General features: G+C 35.9%; 1 protein-coding gene across 1 annotated transcript in view; it reads right to left on the bottom strand.

Annotated features, from left to right (window-relative positions):
* RASA2 (RAS p21 protein activator 2) overlaps positions 1-20,622 on the bottom strand; it is a 110,745-nt gene that overhangs the window by 38,829 nt on the left and 51,294 nt on the right. The window contains exons 6-8 of the mRNA XM_054595596.1: positions 6,520-6,603; positions 4,752-4,824; positions 124-200 (exon numbers count right to left, since the gene is read on the bottom strand). Coding sequence (XP_054451571.1) covers positions 124-200; positions 4,752-4,824; positions 6,520-6,603 — 234 coding nt within the window. The remainder of the gene's footprint in view (positions 1-123; positions 201-4,751; positions 4,825-6,519; positions 6,604-20,622) is intronic.

Here is a 20,622-nt window from a genome sequence, read left to right as displayed (position 1 = left end):
AAGCTTCATCAACCAACTTGCTAAAGAGAATCCTATTAAGCTTGGTTCACCTTTTCCAATTACATTTAGGATTTTCTTTTTGCACAGAAAAAAGCAATCATGTAAAAATCCCAAGACACATACCTAATTTCTAGCTTTTCAATGTCTTCCTCTTCTACCTGGAACTGGGACTTTCTGGTGTAACTACTGGATCTGGTTACCTGTAAAAAAAATACTCTAGTAAAAAAATTTTCTAAATTCTTTTTCCTACATGAACTTACAAAAAAAATACTATCATTCCTAATAAGTTCGATTTTGTTTATTATACAACAGGGGAAAAGCCTAGGTAATATTTTTTACCCAAAAGCTAAAGACAAAAAAAGCCATGGAAGTAGCAGGGAGGTTAAGAATAAGATCACGTAGGCTTTGGGTGAGTAGCTCAGTTGGTTAGAGCACTGACCCGATATGCCAAGGCTGCAGGGTCAGGGCACATACAAAAAGCAACCCATGAATGCATGGATAAGTCAAAAAACAAATTGATGTTTCTCTCTCTCTCTCAAATCAATAGATAAAAAAGTGTTTAGCCCTGGCTGGTATGGCTCAGTGGATTGAAAACCACTCTCTGGTCTTGGTGCCTGTCTGAGAACCAAGGGATCGCCGGTTCGATTCGCAGTCAGGGCACATGTCTGGGTTGCAGGCCAGGTGCCCAGTATGAGGTGCACAAGAGGCAACCACACACTGATGTTTCTCTTTCTCCCTCCCTCCCCTCCCTCTAAAAAATAAATGAAATGTTTAAAAAAAAGTTCTTAAAGAATAAGGTGGTATAAAAATGTCAAAAGCAACCTTGCCTCCATAACCCTTCCTTATCAACTTCATATAAAGCAACATTAGGTTCTCTGGCTCATCTGTAACCTCTTGGTGACTTAAAGAGTAAAAAGTGTTCTATTTCACTGAAGCTTCTCTGTCCCGTGTTCCTCAAGATACTAATGCCACCCTTACACTCCCTTCTCACATTTTTACTGAACATATCAAGACCATTGGCAGGTACTTCCTCAGCTACAGTCCACCTGAAGTCAGTCTACTCCCATAAATGCCTTTCTACTTGATGAGTTGTCAAGTAAACATACCACAGTTTTTTGATCCACTCATTTACTTGATAGGCACTTAGGCTGTTTTCAGCACTTGGCTATTGTAAACGATGCTGCTATGAACATAGGGTGCATAGGTTCTTTTGACTTGGTGTTTCAAGATTCTTAGGATATAATTCCAGCAGTGGAATTGCCAGGTCAAAAGGCAAGTTCACTTTTTAGTTTTTTGAGGAAATTTAATATTGTTTTCCACAGTGGCTGCACCAGTTGGCATTCCCACTAACAGTGTACTGGGGTTCCATTTTCTCCACGACCTCATCAGCACTTGTTTGTTGATTTATGATGGCCATTCTGACCAGTGTGAAGTGGCATTTCACTGTAGTTTTAATTTGCATCTCTCTGATGGCTAGTGATGCTGAGCATCCTTTCATATGTCTATGGGCCCGGTGTATGTCCTCCCTGGAGCAGTGTCTGTTCAGGTCCTTTGCCCATTTTTAATTGGGTTGTTTGACTTACTGGAGTGGAGTTGTATGAGTTCTTTATATATTTTGGAGATCAAACCCTTGTCCTAAGTACTACTGGCAAACATATTTCCCCATATGGTTGTTTCCCTTTTCATTTTGTTGATGTTTTCTTTAGTCGTGCAGAAGCTTTTTAACTTGATGTAGTCCCATTTGTTTATTCTTTCCTTTATATCCCTTGCTCTGGGGGACGTATCAGTGAAAATATTGCTGCATGGAATACCTGAAATTTTCCTGCCTATGTTCTCCTCTAGGACTTACATGGTATCACAACTTACACTTAACCATCTTGAGTTTATTTTTGTGTATGGTGTTAGTTAGCGGTCAAGTTTCATTTTTTTGCATGTTGCTGTCCAGATGTACCAACACCATTTGTTGAAGAGGCTATTTCTACTCCATTTTATGCTTCTGCCCCTTTTGTCGAATATTAATTGACCACAGAGACATGGATTTATTTCTGGGCTCTATTCTGTTCCACTGATCTATGTGTCTGTTCTTATGCCAGTACAAGACTGTTTTGCATTTGATCTCTTTTAATTACAGATTTCCTTACCAGCTTGTTCACTTAAGTCTAAGAAAAATTCTCCCTTTAAAGTATGGTCCTTCTATCTCTTTCCTTTCACAGACAAGTATCTCAAAACTGTAACCTATCCTTACAGCCTCCACTTCCTCACCACCCACTCACTACAGTAATTCTTCATAATCTGGCTTCCTCACAGGTCACCCGCCTAAAACCCCACTCTTAATCACCAAGTCTGATGATGAATTCTTAGTTCTCACCTTCACTGACCCCTCTATCTGAACAAGTAATCATACAACTATACCTCCTTGCCCAGAAACATTCTTTTCTTTGAGTTTGCCCAGGCACTATCATGGTAACATTCTGCTCTCTTTGCTTCTCCATATGGGACCTCTTCCACAGAACTTGTAAGTATGGGTTTTCTCTAAGGCTTTATTTTTTATTGTGTTCTAAGAGCTGCAAGTGTTGCATAGTTTACAAAGTGCTGTTGTATCCAATATCTCCTTTGTTCATCAGATCACTGCTCTGAGGCAGGCAGAGCTAGATTTATTATCCTCATCTCAAAAATGAGGAAGCTGAAATGAGAAATGAAGAGACACACTCAAAGCTGAATACCTAACGCGTTCCAGCACTGACCGTCTTCACTTTTCTCCTTCACCGTGTATCTCTACTCCCTTGCTGATCCTGAGTCTTTATTTGCAACCATCATCCACCTTAAGTTTCAATCATAACTGCCTATCAGAGAATTTTACATGTCAGACCTCGAGCCTATTACGTCCCAAAATGAACCACTTCTATTTTCCTTCTCTTAACTTTTCTATTTCTCCAGATATGAAATCATGAAGACATCTGACTCCTCCCTTTGTCTTTTCTCCTATAACAAATTATCTTGCCATTTCTTTCTCATCTGTCCCTTCTTCTCTATTTCCATATCACTCTCTTAGCTCAGATCCATTCCCCTCATCCCCAACCCTCTTTAAAAAGCTAAACTACAACAGTCTTTTGATCTCTATTCTTTTTCTCTCAGCCATTTGGCCCACAGATCACAGTTAATTCTTCACAAAAACACTGCATTACCCTTATAGCTTCCAGGCTCAAAAAATTTCAAAGGCTAGTACTTAAGCACCTCAGGCAGGTACACCTTTCATTAGGTGGTCCTACTCTATCTTTTTAAGCTTAATTCCCATTATTCCCTTACACAAACCTTCCAGTCAAATTCCTGCTTGCTGTTCAACAGAACTATAGAACTTTCTGCTCTATCTCAAAATGTCCCTTTTCTGTAATGCTCTCTTTCCTCTGACTTGACTAACTCAGCTGGAACAGAGCTCATTTGGTCTCCCAGTTATCTATTGCATTTTACTACTGTGTGTATATGTGTGTGTGTGTTTTATGTCTCTTGCTCTACTAGAGAACAGACATTGAACCTTATCGTTATAATCAGGTCAACAAAATGCATTCTGAATGAATGTCTCAAGGCCTAAATGGTATGTTTGTATACAGTTAGCAGGATAGGTCTTGACTTTCAAAGAACCGTATGCTTACTGTAATGGCCTTTCCTTGTTTTCTCCAGGCCAGCTGTAACAGCCTAATAAATGTAGAACCACAGAACTAAGTCCTTAGCCAGGGAATGGAAAAGTCTCATATTGGTATATTTTCTTTTGTTTCTCCTTCTCTCTTGCCTCCATCCACACAATTCTTCGTATTTCAGTTTTGGCATTTTCTTCAATGTGTTCCTTTATTAAAGTACAGTATTCAGGCATAGTTAGATGTGCCTTCACTCTCTCCATTTGGAAATATCAAGAAAAACATGCACACAGAAGGAAAAGCATAAAATAGTTTGTGTTTGTGTTGTTTTTTCCCAAACCTACCCTACATGTTAACCTCAACTGCAACATGTTCTACAGCCAGAACACAATCTTTTAGAATAGAGGCTGAATTATTTTTCTTTTTTCTGTAGTTTTCAAATAATATGAAAAAGGATTTTTTTATACAAATTTAAATGTTCCACAGCAGAGGACTCCAAAGCCCGGTATTTGGGGCAGCTTCCAGGCAGCTGAAGAGCTCTGTGAAAATAAGCAAGTGTCCACAGAGTGTATTTTACAGTCTCAAAGCATTCTCACATTTGGGCGTCATAAAAACTCCATCAGTTAGATGGGGCTGCTACTATTTTCTCTTTCAAAATTATCCTTTCACAAGATAAGAAATTTGAGTCTCACATTTAGTGATTTGTTCAAAGTCAACTGGGTCAACTGGGACTAGAACTCAGACCTACCAAGTGATATCATACTTACTTCACTAGAGGTATTCAAAGAGTAGTCTGCAGAAGAGTCCTGTGGCCACTATCTGTCACGTGGGGTGGCTGGATGAAGTGGGGTATGGGGATGGGTGTGATATGGAGGACGACTTGGAAGTGAGTGTGCCCCTAGACCTCCCCATCCAAAAATCAATCAAAGCTCTGCCTTCATTTGTTCATATATTGAGCCTCCACTGCATTGTACCATGGCTCTACTGCATTCAGGAGAGAAACGCTTAGTTGCATTAGTTGGTAAAATGATTACTATGGCCACAAGTTGAAAAAAACAAGTTAATCAGCATTGAGTATTAAATATTCATTGTTAATATTTATGTAAAACAGAAAGTTACCTCAAAATAAAAGATTTCATTAAACTGCGGGTTGCTTGTTTTCTTCTTTACTTTTGTCTTCTTTTGGTCATTCCTGTTCCAATGTGGTAGAGTTTTACCTTGTAGAACTTAACAGTACACAATTATAAAACATGCTATTTCCAACCAAGGAGCCTGACCTCTGTTTAATGTTAAGATGACTCATGGAAGACTGCAGTTGTAAATATTACTTGAGGGTGGGGGAATGAGGTGTCTCTTAAAATCAAATCAGAGAATCCACAAGTTTTGTATATCTGATATATAGCAAGACTGTATTCTTCTCTCTATGGATATACCAGATTGACTGCCAAACTTATGTTAGGGGGTTTTAGTAACAGAGTCTATTATATAAGCAACTTAGAATAAATGGTAGAAGGAAGACAGTGAGATTCAGAGTATTTTTACCTATGTGGAAAAATACCTGAGGAACACGAAAAGCATTCTTAGCTCAGTTTACTTCTTGGGTTTCAGCTACAAGGTGGCTTCATAAAAAACTTTTAATTTTGAAATTATTATAGATGCAGAGGTTACAAAGAAATGTACAGGGAAGCCCCACACAGCCTTTCCCCAGTCTCCCTCAATGCTAAAATCTCATACAATTATATTACAATATCAAAATCAATAGTGACTTTTTATAAAAATTCATATGCCAAATAGTTTCTATCTGCATGTTACTAAACAATTACACTTATGAATTTGCCTGTCATTTATAGATGATAAGCAAACACAAAAAAACAAAAACATCTCTCCTAGGTTATATATTTTTAACACACAAAACTAAATTCCCCTGATAGCACAAATGTTACAGGATTGGGTATTTATCTCCTTTCAAATTTAAAACCGTCTATAATAATAATAGCATACTATTTATTGTTTGAGCACCCAACAAGCAGGAACAGTGGCAGATATATTACACACACACACACACACACACACACACACCCCTCCCCCACCACCCCCTCCCACGCCCCTTTCAAAGTAACTCATGGTGATTTTCTAAAAAATAAGAGTATCTACAAGATCTTGAGGATGGGGAGAACGGGTGTATGTCTGTGTGTGAACATTGTGTTTGTGTAAAAGGAATACTGTGCTCTTTGTTTCCTGATTCTAAACCTTCCAGTTGTAGACAAATTTCAGACTAGTCAAGCTCTGAAAAAAACCTAAGTGAATTTGTAAAATACAAAATAATACAAAATGCTATCAGTTTTTCCATAAACTATCCCAAGTAATTTAAGTCCATGACACGGTGCACCTCACCACGTTCTGGTACTTCAGCAGTTTGTTTACAGCTGGGAATTCTCTCTGCAGAGCACAGAAGCCATGAATAGCAAAGGCATTTCTGGTCCTGCGTTGCTTTATAAACAACAACATAGAAGCTGTTTTTTTCTGAGCTAGCATTTATCAAAACAGGATGCTACCTGCATAAAACTTAAGACATCTGCCAGTAGGAAGGGTGATGATGAATAAAGAAGGTGAGGTTTATGTTTTAAAGTACACCTTAAGTATATAAAACTGATGTTGTTCCCCAGAGCCCTATAGGCTGGCAGATCTGAAATGACACCTGTGTTCTTCCTATAAAAACAGGACTTGGTTGTTTACAAGTATACAATAGAACTCACTAAAGATTCTTCTCTCAAAGCATTACTTTGTGCCATAAATACCTGTTTAGCATTTGCTCTTAGGTCCTTAATTTTGTAATTCTTTTATCAAACTTTAAAACTTAAAAATCATATGAGTCAATAAACATTACCTAGAAGGGCCCACTAGAGAAACTGTCGCGTAAGGGTCACAGCTTTGTCCATTTATGAGAGGCAACCCATGGCATGCCTTGATGCTAAGGAAAAATAAAAGGAAATTAAAATACAATATTCAGATTTAGCAATATAAAACATCTTTAAATAAAAATTAAGATATTCAAAGGGTTAAAACTGCTTTCCACATTCCTGCAGTTATGTTATCTACCCCAAATGTATGTATGCATTTATTTACTTATAGGATAAAGAATATTTAGCATACACATCCTCCACTGAATATCTAACAAGGTACAATATAGTAAAACTGCTGTGGCTTCTAAAAAGGAAAAGAAAGCACTGTGAACCTTAAAGGAGAAACTACAAAGCCAAGTGAGATCTATGGAGTCACATTCTCTGCTAAAGCATGAATGAGAAACAAGGAAACAACTGTGGTTTCCACTTAAAATCTGATTCATATATGGAGGGCAAGCCTCACAAAGCTCTGTAGACTTTTATTCTGATTCTCAGTAACAGCTCCTGCATCATGTGCATCATTGTGTTGAAAATGTTTTAGACCATAAAACCAAGGCATCTAACCTACCGCATGGGGAAACAGTCATGGGTATTTACAGAGATCATAGAATCTGACTTAATGACCTGCTTCTCAAATTTGCTCATTAAATATTACTTAGTTCGTGAATTTAGTTTAACATCTAAGGGTCTGTATTTCTTAATGCCTAAGAGAAACTCATGAGTGCTGCTGGAAAGTATTCTTTGTTGAAAGATGTGGGCTATTGAGCAACATCCTTATTTCTCTCCACAACCCACAGATCATATATGTGATAAAGTACAAATGGCGTGCTGCCAAGTACAGAAAGAAATGATAATATGACTCATATTAAATTTGGTATCAAAAACCAAATTTAAAAAACTTCTGAAACTAACCAAAAAAAGCACAGGCCAAGATAATTATTCTGGTTATTAATGTAAGGCTTAGGTACAGTCAAACTTTCCCACTGTACATACTGTGTGAAACTTACACTTCTCAGGCTAAACCTCAGAACAATACCTGATGTTTATATATCAATAGCATTTGCAGTTTACTATGTATTTTCACAAAAATGTACCTAATTCTCAAAACTGCCTTTGAGAAGAGTATCAAAGAGTACCATCATGCCATTTTAAAGAAAGTAAGGCTCAAAAAGGTTATGTGAGAAAGTAACAAAATAAAGCTGACAAGGTAACCCAAAATTTGTAAGAAGTGGGCCAAGACTCAACTTCTAGTTTCCTCAGTTTATAAAGTTTAGCGTCTTTTACATTCCCATGACACCCAAATATATTGTATTACTCTCCTTCTAGTAACCAAATTTATCTCATGTAAACATTAATTATGAGAAATCTTATAGAAACTTACTATAATATTATGAAGTATAAAAAAACTGAGAAAAATGCAGTTCAGTATACGAAGACTTCTGTAATAACACCCAGACCAAAGCAATACTTACAAGCCAGAAGTCTGAGTCTATAAAAATCACCAGAAATATTTAATTTTTAAATGCAAGAATTTAAAAATTGAGTTTTGTGAAAAACAATAAATATTATACAGATTATTTTATTGCTACATATATTATGAAATATTATATTTCTAATACATAGGATACAACTACTCTTCTAACTGGCAAAAATCAAACAATTTCATATCATAAACCATAGCTCAGCCGAAAATACTGAAAATAACCATAGTATACTGAATTATTTTGTATGTTTACATATCACATATAAAGCATTTGAAATTAATACATTTTTAAAAGAAATTACAAAGGAAAATACATTTAGTCCAAACTAGTTTATAATACTGGGTGATGTGAATCTTTTCCTTATATTTGTTTTAAATTAAAAGTTAACTTCTACACAGAGCCATGATGGAGTAACAGGAAATGGATTTACCCTCCCATGTGAAAAAACTTTTTTAAAAAGAGGACAAAATCAGGAGCACAGGATAGCCATCTCTGAGTGGGGAATGAACAAGGTGAGCCCTCCAAGTGTACCAGCTTACAGCTACCTAGTTTCTCTGGAAAGAAGAGGAAGAACTGTCAGTCGAGACAGGCCAAAGTGAGTAGAGTTCCCAGGGCAGAGCACTGGGGGCAAGAAAGCTGCACACAGGGAAAGAACCCTCTGGAGAGCTACAAGAGCCCACTGGGAGTCTTCAGCGGAGTGCTGATAAGCATACCCATGTGCAGAAGCTACCTGAGGCCTGGGAAAGAACCATTTGAAAAGAGCAAAGGGAACAATTCCTGAAGCCTGTAAACTGCTAGCAAGAAGTCTAATAGACCACACAAAACCAGGTAATTCATGGGTGCTGCCTCAACAGTAGGAAAATACAAGCCCTAGACAAAAAGCCAATTCTTGTTCCATCTAACAAAGCTTAAAAGCAAACCACATAAAATCAAACTGTTCTCTGGTAACTTAACTGAGCCCCTAAGTATATTCATGGGAATACATATGAAAATATCCAGCAACTTCACAATGTCTAGCATTCAACAGAAAAGATACAGAAACACAAAGAATCAAGAAAATATGACCAACAGTAAAAAAGAAAAATCAAAGAGCAACAGGACCAGTAATGACACAGATGACAGAATTAGTAGATAAGGACATTAAAAAGTTATTACAACTACATTTCATGTTTGATAGAGACAGAGACGACATTAAAAATTTGAATTCTAGAGGTGAAAAACACAGGTCTGAGAAGAAAAACATGCTGAGTGGGAGTAACAGAAGATTAGAATAACAGGACTAAAGGGTAATATAAAAAAATAAAAATTTTTTCAAATTAGATATAGCAGAAGACAAGATCAGTTGATACAAAAAGCAAAAATCTCATATTAAACAGATGTAAATTGGTCTAAACATGTCAATTAAAAAAGATTTTTCAGATAGAACAAAAATGAAAATTACATGCTACCTACTAAAAACTCACTTTAAATATAAAGATAAAATTAGGTTAAAAGTAAAATAATGGAAAATTATACTACTATTTAAAAGAAAGTTCATTACATGGGTAATAACAATGCTAATGTCCATCAGTAGGGCTCTGACTGAACAAAATATACTAAATCTTTATGTTAGAATTCTATTCAGTTATCAAAAAGAGTAAGGTAAATATTTGCTAATTGATATGAAGCGATTTTTCAGGAGACATTATTAAGTGAAAAACAGGAAGTTGCAGAAGACTACACTTTGTGTAAGAATCAGGTGGGAAACACAAATATATTTTTATTTCTATATGTATGTATATTTGCTTATATTTTTAAAAATAATGAAAAATAAAACCAAAACTTTTAAATATAGGAGTAAAAAGGCTATAGGATTGGGAATGGATGTGATATTTCTCCAAATATACTTTATATAAGTTCTGACTTTGGAAACATAAAAACTTTTACATTTCAAAAGTAAAATTAAACTTAAGAAGGAATCCTTAAAAATAAAACCTGAGAAACTACTAAAAAAGAAAGAGAATTAATTTCAAGGGAACAGAACACAGTATCTGACTCTACATTCCTAGGGATGTGTGTTCTTAGAACAAATAACAGAGAGATCTCTTAAACGTCATTCATTAACCTACCTGTCAGTGGTAATATTGGTATCATATTGAATCTATCTTCTATATCTTATCATATATGAAAGATAAGTAATTATGTTTATGTTGTTAGAAATTAAGATTTTCAATTAAAAGGAGATACAAATGTAAAATAAGAGTTACATTAAAAGTTGTATAATATTAAATTTGAATTAGTAACATAAAAAAAGGAATGAGAAAGACAGTTAGCCAGAGTGGTTATATTAATATCAGACAAAGTAGATTTCACAACAAAGGATAATATTACCAAAGTTAAAAAGGGTCATTTTATAACAATGAAGAGTTCAACTTGTCAAGAGGAAAACAATCCTAAATATTCAACTCCTAACAACAGAGCTGCAAAACAAATGAAGTAAAAACTGATAGAACTTCAGGGAGAAACAGACCTGACATAATTAACATTTATAAAAAACAGTCTTTGAGGACAAAGAACAAGTCTTGGTAAATTTAAAAGTATTCACATCATATAAAATATGGTAATAAAGGAATTAAATTAGAATTCACCACCACCAACAAAAAAAATCTGAAAAACTCTCAAATATTTGGAAACAAAATAACTCACCTCTAAATAATCCACAGGTTGAAAAATGAAACAGAAGAAAAATTATAAAGTATTTTGAACGGAATGAAAATGAAAATTCATATTAAAATTTGTGAAATATAGCTAAAGTAGTACTTAGACAATGGATAAACCTAAATAACTATATTAGAAAAGTAAATGATTTCCAATTGCTGACCTCAGCCAACATCATAAAAAAATTAAAGAAGAGAAAATTGAACCTAATGTAAACAAACAGTGGAAATCAGTAAAATACAAAAGAAAGTAAACAAAAAAATACAAAAATCAGTGAAATCAAAAGCCTTTTTTTTTTAAAGAAGATCATTAAAACTGATAAACCTCTATCAGGGGTGTCCAACCTTTGGACATCTCTGCACCACACTGGAGGAACAGTTGTTGTCTTGGGCCACACACTGAATATACTGCAACATGTAATCACAAAAAAAAAACCACAAAAAATAACAAAAACAAAAACCTCATAATGTTTTAAGTAAATTTACAATTTTGTGTTGGGTCACATTCACAGCCATCCAGGGCTGCATGCAGTCCATGGGCCACACGTTGGACACCCCTGCAGCTAGGCTGATTAGGGAAAAAAAGAGTAAAGACAAAGATTATCAATATTAGGAATGAACAACATGACATCACTATAAGTCTACAGATATTTTTGTTTTAGTTTTTTTTTAAAGATTTTATTTATTTATTTTTAGAGATAGGGGAAGGGAAGGAGAAAGAGAGGGAGAGAAACACTGATGTATGATAAGATACATTGATTTTATTGATTGGCAGCTGCCTCTTGCACTCCCCTAACTGGGGACCTGGCCCACAACCCAGGCATGTGTCCTGACTGGGAATCAAACTGGTGACTTTTTGGTTCACAGACCAGCACTCAATCCACAGGGGTGCACCAGCTAGGGCAAAGTCTACAGATGTTAAAAAGAAAAAAGGAGTAACTTAAAGAACTTTATGCTAAAGAACTGGACAACTTAGATTAAAAGGTCAAATTCCTTAAAAGATACAAACTACCAAAGGTTACTTTTTAAAAAAATATGAATAGCTATTTATCTATTAAAGAAACTGAATTCCTGGTTAAAAACTTTCCTGCTGACAAACAAAAAACCAAAAATACTTTGGGTTCAGATGGCTTCACTAGTGAATTCTTGTACTAATCATGTAAAGAACAAGTCACATAAATGTATATTTATTAGGAACAGAGAGGAACTTTCTCAGTCTAATAAAGGACTGCTTATATCATAATTATAAAAACTGAATGCTTCCCTCCTAAGATAAGGTATAAAACAAGGACATTTTCTCTCACACAGTTCTACTCAACATTATACTGGAGGTTCTAGCCAGTGCAATAAGACAAGAAACAGAAATAAAAGGTATTCACATAGACTGAAAAGGAAGAAATAAAACTGTTCATACATGATATGACTGCCTATGTACAAAATCCTATGGTATCTATAAAAAGCTGGTAGAAATAACAAATGAATGTGAAAAGGTTGCAGGATACAAAATTTTTTTTAAAATTTCTATATACTAGCAACAACCAACCATATATTTAACCTCTCCCTCTTCCCCTCTCTCTGCCTGTTTTTCTATTATAAAATTCACTGCCTGGACCTCATGTCACTCTACACCTATCTAATTTGTCTGTTTTTCTCTCCAAATTTCTTGATCTACCATTCACTCCGCACCCTACTGAAATCTAGTTTTTTTCTACATATACCATCCTATGGGAATTCTCATCATTAAGGTCCCCTGAGTGTCAAATACTACCCATGTTTTTCAGGGCTCTTCTTGGACTTCTTGGGTACATGCAATACTTCTGATTACTCTCTCCCTGAAACTCTCTTCTCTCTTGGTCTCTTTGTCCCTCACTCTCCTAGTGTTCCTTGTATCTTCTGTCTACCACCTTCATGTTTTCCTCATACACTAAACTAACTATTCTACCTCTTCTGTTCTCTGTTCTCATCAATTGCTCTCTTTTCACTAGGTAACTCCCCCTAAGCCTATTTCTACCTATCTATTCTTTTGGCTACAATTACCATCATCTTTACATTTCCATATGAGATTTCCCCACAGAGTTTGAAATTTGTATATCCTAATCCCTCATGGAAATCCCTACCTGGATGTTCAGGGGCTGCTAAAACTGAATTCATTATCACCTTATTAAAGCAACTCCTCTTCCTCCAGCATTTTCCCTTTGTTGTACACACTACCATCCATCCAGTAACACAATCTAGAAATCTGGGAAACACACTGAAATTCCTTTTTCTTCTTTACTTTATATACCTAATTAGTAAGTTTTGGCGACTCTACTCTTTAAATATTTCTTCTTCTATTCTCTTTTCTCATATCTACAACTATTTTCTGGTGCAGAATCCGTCATCTCTCACTTGGAGCGCCCTAACACCTTTCAAATTCACCTCCTAGTTTCTATACTTAACTGCTGCCACAAATCTGATCTTTCTAAAATTCAGTTTGTCCATATTACTGTACGGTCTAAAGTCTTCCAACAGTTCCATAAGCTCATGTAAGTTTCATAAGCTCACATGGCACATAAGAGCCTCCAAGATTTAGCTCCAGCCTATTTCACCAATTTCTGATCAATCTTTGACTCAAGCTTCATGTACTAAGTAACATCAAACTGCTTTTAATTATACACACACATATACACACTCACCATGCTGTTTCTTGCCTCCATACTTTTTGCCTATATTGTTCTTTGTTTGCTTCTGAAGAAAAAAAAATCTCACTTTTTCTAGGCTAGCTACTTTCTATTCATCCTTTAAAACAAATGTTACCTTCTTTCTTCATTTAGCAGTTTCAAAGATTTATTAATACCTATTAAGTGTCAGGCAGTGGGGTGATGAGGTGAATAAGACAAACATGGTCCCTGACCTCATGGAGCTTAGAGTACACTTGAAGAAATAGATGACAAGCAATAAAGAAAAAACAGTAACAGCAAACAGCAGTGTTATGAAGGAAAAAGAACAGAATGCCCTATTTTAGAGTAAGTGGTATTTAAGCTGAAATTTGAAGGATGAGAAGGAACCAGCTAGAAAAAGAATGGTCACAAGGGCATTCCAGGCAAAAAGAACAGCAGACACAGAGAGCTCTGAAGTGGAAGAGTATGTCACATTTGAGGAATTAAGAGAAGACCAGCAAGCATATGGACAAGATGAAGCATGCTACAAGATGAGCTCAAAGAGGCAGGTAGGGTCACAACATGCTGGATCTTGTGGGCCAAGATAAGGGACTTGTGTTTTATTCTAAATGCGATGGGAAATCACTAAGTGTTTCAGCAGGGTAATAATATGATTTAATTTATTTTAAAAGATGGCACTGGGCTGCTATAAAGAAAGAACAGAGTAGAATAAGAGTAGAACAGCTAAGAAGTCCATTGAAATAGTCAAGGTGAAAAATGGTTGGTAGTTTGAAATAAGGACATGTCAGCAGCTACTACTAACAATAAGGAAGTCCAAAAAAATATTTTAAAGAATCAAAAGGGAATGGATCTAATGTGTGGGGAGAGATTTTAAATGACTCCTAGAATTCTGGTTTGAGCATTAGGGGGCTGGTGGTACCATTTGCTAAAGTTGTGGGGTAGGAGCAGAATAGATATGAGAATTAATACTTCAGTTTTAAATGTGTTAGATTGCAATGTTGTGAGACATCAAAGTGAAGCTGCCAAAAAGGCAGGTGGACATATTAATTTGGAGCTTAGAAAAAAGACCTGGGTTGAATGCACAAGTTGTAAACAATTTTTAAAAGCTTTTTAATTTGAGATGATTTCTGACTTTTAAAAAGTTGTAAAAATAATATAGAGAGTTTCTGTATACCCATCACTCAATGTTAACATTTCTTTTTAAATCCTCACCCAAAGACATCTTTATTGATTTTAGAGACAAAGGAAGGGAGAGAGGGAGAGGGAGAAGGGAAGCGGGAGGGGAGGGAGAAAGTGGCGGGGCGGGGGGAAGTAGAGACCAATTGGGGAAGAGACAGAGAGAGAGAGAAAGAGAGAGAGAGAGAGAGAGAGAGAGAGAGAGAGAGAGAGAGAGAGAGAGAAACACCAACGATGGAACCTGCAACTAGGTATGTGCCCAAACTGAAAATTGAACCCACAACCTTTTGATGCTCCAACCAACTGAGCCACCTTGCCAGGGCCCAACGTTAACATTTGATAGAACCAAAGCAGAGTTACAGAAACAGGAAACTGATGATACAGTGTTAGTTAATAACAATATTAACTACTCTACAGACCTCACTCCAATTTCACCCATGTCCTTTCTCTAGTCCAGGACACAATATAGGATCTCACACTGCATTCAGTCGTCATTTTTTCTTAAAATAGTACCTGGGCCTTAGTTTTCCTTCTCTGCCCCATGATCTTGCCAGTACTAGCCAATTTCTTTGTAAAATATTCCCTAATTTGAATTTGTCTGATGCTTGCTCATGATTAGATTGAGATTACGCATGTTGGCATCTTTTGCAATTCATCATACAAGGAGGTACTGGGTGTCTCGTTACAGGTGGTATTAACTTTAATCACTCAGTTAAGGTGGTATCTATCAGACACCATGTGTGGATATTCTTTGAAACTATGCATGTATGTTGTTTGTTGTCATACTTACAGCTACTTTTTTTAGCAACTATAGGTGATTTTTTTCCCTGTACCGAGTATTAGTGTAGTGATGATTTATATTTCCATCATTTGCCCTACATTCATTAATTAGAATTCTATTATAAGGAAAAGCAGTCCTTTCTCCCCCATGTGTATTTATTTGTTTACAGTAGCACTGACTCACAAATATTTATTTTATTCTACAGGTTCTAATCCATTATCATTATTCATTTTGATGCAAACATCATCTTAGACCTGGTTATCTGGGAACTCCCTCAAGTTGGCTTCAAAGTCTTTTCAACATGCCCTCATTATTTTTTAAGCACTTTTTTACTTTCTGACTCCACAGATGCTCTGGGCTCATCTTACACATTCTCTGCCCAAGCCTTGAAATAAGCCATTGCTAAAAAGAAGTCCAGTTTCTTTTTACTGAAGCAGCTCTGTCTAATACTGTAGCCATTAGCCACTTGTCATTATTTAAATTTAAATTCATTAAAATTAGGTAAAATTAAAATTTCAATTTTTTAGTAACACTAGCCATATTTCAAGTTTTCAATAGCCACACACCCCTAGTGGCTACTGTATTGGACAGTTAAGATATGAAACATTTCATCACCACAGAAAGATCAGACATTAGTGATTGGAGAATGATATTTAGAAACCAAAATATGGGTGCTAAATATGCTCATTGCTATTGGGGTGATACTATTTCTAGACCTCAGTGAACACAGCTAGTATGTACACACACGCGCACGCAGCCTTGTACTTATTAGACCATTTTACATTGAGTAATCTATCTTCAAGGGACAACACAGAAATATAGACAGTAGCTCGGAGAGAGGGATATAGATGAGGTCTTGAGATGCACATCTTTTAAGATGATGAGAACAATCTAAAAAAGAGAGTTAAGTGGATGAAACAGAAGGGATATCTGAAGGAGCAATGTCTTTGAATAGGGAAAATAGCTGGAGTCCAAAGCACAAACAAAAAAATTCACTTCCAATAAGAGAAAGGGCACCTCCCCTACTATAACATAAGGACAAAAAGATGAATGCCAGTCCAGGTTTGCAGATTTGTACTCAGGAAGATGTGACCAATTTACAGTCTGTAGTGATGGAAAAATCTCGTCGATGCATTTAGAGAAGCACAGTAACACTCCAGAGCAGTTATAAGGGCCCAGGTAAGGTTTGTGGTCATGAGTGTAAAATAAAATCAGTCTGTGTGATTTCTTTCTCCAGCAATATTCACACTGAATACAGATTGAACACAGAGGAAGAGGTTAAGTTAATTAAGATTTTTCCAGATAAATAAGAGGGATAAAGAGAAGAACAGGGGATCTAGGGAACCTGCAAGAAAATGATTATAGTGACAGATTATTAAAAAAAAAAAAAGACATAAAGGGAAGTAAAAATAGGAGCAGGAAAGAATGTGGTAAAGATCAGTGAATAATGGTCTTACTGACGTATAAGAAATGCTCCAATGGGGAGCTTCTAGGTCTGGAGGATACTAGCTACTGCTAAGATAAGAATCTTCCCACCCCATTACCCGCCCAAAACTGTAAATGTCGCAAGGGGCACAAAGCAAACAACACCTGAAACCATGTCTTCAAGCATTACTAAAAAAATAATACCATGAACTTCGAAATACCTTTCAAGTTGAGAAAGCAACAATAAATTCCATAAGACTACTACTGGTATCCTGTTGCTGCAAGTCAGTGAGTATGGACAATGGAGGCTTAAGTGAAAAAGAGAAAAAAAGAAAGTAATACATACAAGCATATGTTCACATAAAAACCTGTTTGTGAACATTTTTAGTAGCTTTCTTTATAGCAGCAGCAAACTGAGAACAATTTAAATATCCATAAACTGGTGAATAAACAAACAAGTTCTATACAGTAAAATACTATTCATAAATAAAAAGGAATTAACTGGTTTCCAGTTCTAGGACAAGATGGAATAGATGCATGACTTCCTGCTCCTCTTACTAAGTATAGCTAAAACCCCTGGACATTATATATAAAATTAACATAAAAAAAACTCTCAAGATGAAGAGAAGATAAACCAAGTAGAAATCTTAGGACCCAAGAAAAGATGCAGCAATAATTTCCCTGGGCTTTCTTCAGACAGTAACCCACCACACCCCCCCACCCCTGGCTCATCCACGGGGGATATACTCCAAGACCCCCGGTAGATGTCTGGACCCATGGATAGTACTGAACCATAAATATACTATGTTTTTTCTATATGTACATACCTATGATAAGATTAATTTATAAATTAGGCATGAGATTATCAACAATAACTAATAATAAAATAGCACCATTATAACCAAATGCTATAATAAAAGTTAAATAACTGTGGTCTCTCTCTTCTCAAACTAGCATGAATTTCTTTTTCCTTCTTCACAACTTCGCAGAAGGTTCATTCTTACTGTGGATCTTAGCAACCTCAGCATATAATTTTTTTCTTTCCTTATTAAGTATAGAACTTTCACCTTTTCAACTGAAAGGAAGTGCTTTATGGATTCTCTCTGGCATATCTAAATAACCAGCATCACTATTCTTGTGCTTTGGGGACCACTGAGTAAAATAAGGGTTATTTGAACATAAGCACTGCAATACTGTGAGTCAATCTGATAACCAAGACAGCTACTAAGTGACTAATGGGTAGGTAGCATATACTGTGGACAAAAGGATTTCACATCCTGAGCTCGATGGAGCAGGACGGTGTGAAACTTCACCATACTACTCAGAACTGTATGCAATTTAAAACTTTATAAATCATTTATTTCTAAAATTTCCTGTTTAATATTTGTAAACTGTGGTTGCTTGTGGGTAACTGAAACCACAGAAAGTAAAACCACTGATAAGGGGGTACTACTGTACTTTATATACCCCAGACTGAGTAGCAGAGAAGCCACCGACCTGGAAACACCACTGGGCATAAACAAAATATGTCCTAAGAAGAACCCAACTCTCTGTAGCCAAAGGACCAGAAACTAGGTAATTTAGCAAGACAGAAACCACTTTCAGACAGTAACCATCTACTCCAATCAAACACCATGAAAAATGCCATGGCTCCATTCCTAGCCCATCAACAAAAACCAAAGGTTGAGGGGAGAATCTAGACTTCAGCAGGCTGTAATAAGCCCCTTCCCCTTATGGTGTCACCAGAAACCACATGGGGAACCTGGGTTTCCATCCCCACCTACTAGCAATAAGGTACTTCTCCCCCTCCATGCCAGCATGGTGTCAGAGAAGGCTGAGTGGAAAGGCAAGGGTAACTAATTCTTCCTAACCACAGTGTCAGCAGAGGGCACAGGGCAGTAATCTGGGATAGGGAGAAGTGTCCTGAGAGCAGTCAAAGGAGAGGACTCAGTGAAGCATAAACTACCACTCCATTCAGCAGAAACAAGAAACATTTCTCAAGGGGTATCAACAGATGTTAAGTCAGGAACCCAAACTTCTACCTCTGCCTGACAGTAATGAATAGGTACTCCTCTTACCCCACAAGTAGAGTGTCAAAGAAATCTGGCTAAAATATGAGATTGAAACGAGATCCAGAGTCTCATAACAAAATATCCAAAATGTCCAGGTAGAATTTAAAATCACTCATTTTACCAAAAAAAAAAAAAAAAAAAAACAAACAAACCCCAAAAACCAAAAAAAAAAAACTTCAGACAATCAACTTCAATGAGAAAAGATAATCAGCAGGTGCCAACATTGAGATAACATGGATGCTGAAATTATCTGTCAAGAATACAAAAGCAGTCATCATAAAAATGATTCAATGAGGAATTTTGAACATGCATGAAATAAATAATAGAAAATTTCAGCAAAGAAGAGTTCTCACCAAAGGAATAAAAGATATGTAGAAGAAAATGGGAATTTTAGAACTAAAAAAAAAACTAAAAAAAAAAGTCTCAATAAACGGGCTCAACATGAGAATGAAGAGGACAGAGGAAGGAATCAGTGAGCTACAAGAGAGAACAATAGAAATTATCCAAAATCAAAAACAGAGGGAAAACAGACTGAAACAAAAAAAGAGCATAGCCTCAGGAAGCTGTGGGACTATAACAGAAGATCTAACTTTCATGCCATTGCAGTCTCAAAAAGGAGAGGAGAAAGATGGCAGTGCTGATAAAGCATTAGAAGAAATAATTGCTGAAAGTTCCTCAAATTTGACAAAAGACATATTTTATATTCAAGAAGCTGAGTGAACACCAAACAGGATAAACTGAAAGAAATCTATGTAAAGATATATTGCAGTCAAGCTGAAACACACAGAAAACTAACAAAGAAAAAAATCTTAAAAGTAGCTTGAGAGAAACAGCACATTACTACACAGAAAAAAAAATAGTATGAATGGCAGTATATTTCTCATCAAAAACGATGAGGCCAAAAGGAAATGGTACATTTTTCTTCTTTGCCTTTTTTTTTTTTTTTTTTTTTAAGAACTGTCAACCAAAAATTCTATATCCAGTGAAAATATCCTTCTGGAATGACAAAAAAAATCAAGACATTCTCAAATAAAGGAAAACTAAGAGAGAGTGTCACCAGTAGACTTACCCTACAAGAAAAAGAGGAATTCTCTAAACTTAAAGATAATGATAAAAGAAGGAATCTCAAAACAACAGGAAGGATAAAGAAAATGAAAAGACCAAAACATGGGTAAATACAACTTTCTAACTTTTCTAAATTTTGTTAAATGGCTGAAGCAAAAATTATAAAATTGATGTGGTTCTGAAGGTTATATAGAAAAAACATTGAAAACAATTACATTCTAAGCGGTGAATGTTAAAGGGATTTAAAAGAAGGTAAGATTCCTATACTTTATTCTAGCTGATAAAATGTCAACACCAGCACACTGATGTTACCATGTATAATGTAATACCTAAAGCAACCACTAAAAGAACTATACAAAGAAATAACTCTGAAGTTTGAAAAACACTACAGATAAATCAAAATGAAATTCTAAAAAACATTCAAGTAACCCACAGGGAAAAAAAAAAACACAGAGGGAACAGAAAACAAAATAAAACAACAGAATTAAGCCCAATAGAGCAATAATTACATTAAAAGTAAATGGTATAAACTCAGTAAATAGGACAGAGCATAGGAGATTTAAAAAGTGACCCAACTACATTCTATCCACAAGAAACTCAGACAACAATTGGATGAATCTCACTGAAAAAAGCCAATCTCAAAAGGTCACATACAAGAAGGTTCCATTTACATAACATTCTTGAAATGACAAAATTATAGATGTGGAGACAGATTAGAAGTCGCCAGC

This window comes from Pteronotus mesoamericanus, unplaced genomic scaffold, assembly GCF_021234165.1.
Source record: "Pteronotus mesoamericanus isolate MK-2021 breed Mesoamerican mustached bat unplaced genomic scaffold, CSHL_Meso_final scaffold_54, whole genome shotgun sequence".
In the NCBI taxonomy this organism is placed as follows: domain Eukaryota; kingdom Metazoa; phylum Chordata; class Mammalia; order Chiroptera; family Mormoopidae; genus Pteronotus; species Pteronotus mesoamericanus.
Note: the sequence above shows the minus strand (reverse complement) of the source record. Positions and strands in the feature narration are given on the sequence as shown.